This window comes from Lotus japonicus, chromosome 1 (genome assembly GCF_012489685.1).
Source record: "Lotus japonicus ecotype B-129 chromosome 1, LjGifu_v1.2".
In the NCBI taxonomy this organism is placed as follows: Eukaryota; Viridiplantae; Streptophyta; class Magnoliopsida; order Fabales; family Fabaceae; genus Lotus; species Lotus japonicus.
The window spans coordinates 107,541,523-107,546,065 of NC_080041.1; the positions used below are offsets into that span (position 1 = coordinate 107,541,523).

The window sequence follows — 4,543 nt, forward strand, 5'->3', positions numbered from 1 at the left end:
ATAGCCCTTACCTCAAAACCTAACCCTAATTCACGGGTTAATTTACTGCATGTTTGGTTAGGTGAGGGATTAGAGCAAACGTGATTTCATCTCAGATCTCAGTTGAAGTTTTTATTTTTTGAACTTAACATAAATTGAGTTCAATAGAAATACAAGCATGTGAAGCAACGTGTACACGTGAGAAAGCACACTTTTCCACAAATAAATCGAGCTGTACAAATTTCCTACAGTAACTTTAATGTAGATGACTTTAATGAAACACATGCATGATGGTATGTTTGGTCTAGCGATAACAAGAAATACTTTTACTTTCTGCATTGGAATAAGATGACAAGAAATACTACACATACTTTATATTCTTTTAATATTTCTTTAATTGATCAAAATTTATGATCATACACTAAATTATATGGATTTATTTTTGATTTAATGAGTTTTGCATGAGTTTTAACTAATCAAAGAGTAAGTGTTAGAAAAATAGTATCAAAAAGAGTTTTGTTACCACTTTTCTCTATACAACTCTACTTCAAAAGGACGTTAAAAAAAAATCTACTTCAAAAGGTGGTTAGAAATGAAAATCATTTTACTATATTATAAACACTTCGTATGTCATATTTTTAGTTAATGTAAGACTTTTTAACATAGCGTTAATTGAAATAATCAATGTTTACAGAACCGAAACGCTCATTAAACCTCTCACTCTCAGTAGTTGACTCTCTTTCCGATAGTCTAAGGATATTTTATCATCCTTCTATCTTTTTTGTAAAAAACAATGAAGCCACCAACCTTCGACTTTTTTTTTTGTCAATAACCTCTAATTCTTGGTAGTTGACATTTTTTAATGGGTTGTCCATATTATTTTTTAAAAAATCAAATCAGGCCCAACATGTGTAAATCCACTTGATTTATCTGCCAAATTGTTCAAACCACAATATATGTGCCCTCATCTTGTTTTGATTTGAGAATTTTAGTCAGGTTTAGTATTTTAGGTTGGAAATCATCTAAGCGTATCCCTTCATGTTATGAATGGTAATGGACAAAATTAATTGTGACTGTCAATTAAATATCTTTAAAAATGAATAAAGCATGAACACGTGGAGAGTTTTTTTAAGAAGCAAATGCAAAGATCCGGTGCCCACTAGGGTGGGCAAGTATCAAAATGGTCCACCGGTGCACCATTGATTCAATACCGTTAGATCTAAGATTCTTAGAATATTCTTCAAATTGATGGTTAAGATTGAGTGAACAAGAAAAGGGTACAAATGTAAATTGACCATCCTCTTCCACACCCATTCTTGCTGCAGCTCTCGTTCATCTTCCTCTTCGGCATCAACCACGTCGACAAGTTCTATTGCAACAAGAGAATCGTCCTACACCTTAAAAAACTGAACATGTTCCAGGAAAAGGAATTGCATCGGTGGTTTCAGATCTGTGTTTGATTGACTCCTCCCTTCAGAACTGGGTTTGAATCACTCAATCGAGATCTACTCCCACCGCTCTGCCTCACCGCGTCACTACTTGCATGTTGAAAGCTTTGCACGTGATGTTCTTAAATTTAATGGATCTGCAAATTCATTTGATTGTCCTTTGAGTCCACCATAAAAAGGAAAAGGATGAGATCGAAGCTTTGGTTTCCCCAGCATGATAAATCTGGAGTTGACATCCAAGTTTATATATTTGAAATATGGAAGATGTGGTCCACGCATGCCTACTTCTGGATTTCAAATTTGTGTAAAATGAGAGATTTGATTTTGTTGATGGATCTGCATCTTGAAGCTAAGAACGGTGGTGACTGGTGACAGCTTGAAGTTCCAGAAATAAAAAAATAATAAAAGGACCCCGAACTCAGAAAGGGGGAAACATACGAGAGAAAGAGGGAGAGAGATGAAGGCATGGCGACACAGTCGTACCTCGGCGGCGGCCGCGCGTGAAGGTTGTCGCGGTGGTGCGATGAAGACAAAGCTACTCTACCACTAGAATCAACATCTTTAATTTTTTCGATATATTTTAATATATTATGAATTACTGATATAGCCCTCGGTGCACCGATGGACCAATTTTTAAAAGGTCCACCCTAGTGGGAACCCAAGATCCATCAACTAAGGCCAAGAGGTACCTCATGCCCATATACAAAATTCAGAATTTATACAACATGCATTCAAGCATAGCTTAGGTTCCATAGACCAATTCAAAGAGAGAAAACTTGAACTTCTTCTCGGTAGCTTTTAATCAATTCCATATCTAAATCTAAACAAATCTACACTGTATCCTCATTAACCTCCTCATTTTGGAGGTTTCTATGAAGCCAAAAAGACAAACATTTGCAAGCCAAACCACCTACCAAATTTGTTTCACCTACCTCCCATAATTCCTTGGCAATGTTGCCTAAGTGCTGTTTACGGTCTTTGGGCAATATGATATCCACACTAATCCAACTATAACATATTTTTCAAATGCACAAAGAGAAAGAGAAGAGAACAAGAGATGATTTGTAGACTCTTTATCAGAATGATGAAAAGGACATGGACAATTGGACATGCTTCATCCTATTGAACAATAATTCTTCTTTTCTTATTAATCTAAATGGAACTCAACTCTATCTAAGATGATTTGTTCTCTAAAAAAATTAATCTAAATGGAACTCTATCTAAGATGATTTTCCAACAAAATGCAGATTCTTTTGAAAGAACAGCAGTCTTCCACAAATTTCTTTATCTGTGTTGCAATCAATGATTTGGCAATGCAAATTTAGCAAAAGATCGATTGTACGTGGTTACCTTCCACATTTGCTTTCCAAGTCCATTTACCCTCCACTTTGATTCATGCTTTATCTGGGCACTGTTTAATTCCTATAAGAATCCCTCAACGTTTGTTGTTCCAATTCAAACAATTCTCTCCTCCAATTAAATTTCCACTCTCAACTTCCTTCCACCCAACTACTCATTTCGTTTCACCCAACTACCATACAATGTTTTTTGTTCAGAATTCACATAAAGCCTTTTGTATCTTCTTTCAAATCTGTTTCCTCTTCCCCACATATTCTTCCGGAACATGGTTTTACATCCATCTCCAATCCTCCTACCTACATTTCCTTCAAACCAACTCCTTTGTTCTATTAAGCCCCCCCATGTTTTAGTATTAATCACTTTGATCCACAAACTCCTCTTCTCACTCAACAACTTCCACCTCCAATTTCCCATCAATGCGCATTATTCTATTTTATTGCCCCTTTTTCCTCAAACTCAGAAAATTTATGTGTACTTTTACAAATTCTGCCATTTTTCCAGGCATTTAAAAAAAAGACAGAAATAGTACTAAAGGTAAAGATGATAACACACTAATATTTATGAGGCAGATTCACCCCGAGAGTGAAAGATTTCTCTGTTTTCATGAGTATAATATTTTCTGCATCTTCAAGACATTAGGATTCCAAGTTGACACCCTTAATCTCAGTTTAACCCCCCACTTCAAATTCTAATATAAAAATTCAATGATTTCCAAACAAACACTTACATTAACTTTGGGACTGGAGTTGGATAACCGCGAAATTTGGTTTGTAGGATTGCCACCGGCCGATAAACAATGCACTCTACGATTTATAATGTTAAATACTGATCTACCTATGAACCATGTTTTTATTAAAAACATTCATTAAATGTTATTCAAAACTAATCTGAAAAAAAAAACTCTTTTAACTAATAAACCATATTTTTCTTCCTTTACAGTGGACAAAACCTCCACATAAAGGTGCACAAGCATGTTGGTAGCTTCTCAAAAGTTTATATATGCGAAATTACAGCTTTTACTAATAACCAACTCAATTGGTAAACGGTTGAAACATGTTATTTCTATATATAGCTGCTACACATAAGAGAGTTTACAGTTGAGATGATTCTGATCTTGTTCACAACACATTTAAGTGAACCATCTATCTCAAACCATGGGATTTCATCAAGAAAATTTTGACAAAAGGCAAAAGAAAAAGAAGAAGAGAAGGATCAATAATAATTACACGGGGTGAAGCTCATGAGAAGCAGCTATGGCCTTAGAAATCTCAAAGATGAGCCTGGCCTCAAACGCATCACGTGAATTAAAACAACTACCTTTGGAAACTTCATAAGCCTTAGGAATCCGTTTCCCACCAAACATGTTGTCGGAGTTCATGTGCCTCAACATGAAGTTAACATAAGCATTCTTAAGCTTTGTCAACATCTTCAATGGTGACCTTATAGCCACCCATGTTAACCTTGGAGCTGCTCTGATCCTCCAAAACCTACGATTGCTGCTTCTTCTTGATCTTGGGACCTTTGCTTTCTTGCTTCCTCCAGTGGTGATGGCGGTGGTGGTGCCATCATCGAGGCGCTGGTAGCGCCGCCTTCTCAGGTACCTCTTGATGCCACCATAAGTTGGTCTAGGCAAGAGTGACTCTGTTTCCATTTGAAGAGGTTTGAAGTGGAAGTGAAGTGTTGGTGTTTGAATTGGAGATTGCAAGTTGGATGATTTAAAGGAGTTTGCTTTTGAGAAGCAAAGTCAAGAAACTTCA

General features: G+C 36.1%; 1 protein-coding gene across 1 annotated transcript; it reads right to left on the reverse strand.

Moving 5' to 3' along the window:
- Window positions 1–3,821: 3,821 nt before the first annotated feature.
- LOC130732393 (uncharacterized) lies at window positions 3,822–4,543 on the reverse strand. The gene has a single exon (XM_057584449.1). It carries the CDS (start codon window positions 4,435–4,437, stop codon window positions 4,009–4,011), a length of 429 nt encoding a protein of 142 aa, XP_057440432.1. The 5' UTR covers window positions 4,438–4,543; the 3' UTR covers window positions 3,822–4,008.

What these genes read in the sequence shown, in the direction of transcription:
- LOC130732393 (XM_057584449.1), bottom strand. Translation starts at nt 4,437, where the DNA reads ATGGAAACAGAGTCACTCTTGCCTAGACCAACTTATGGTGGCATCAAG.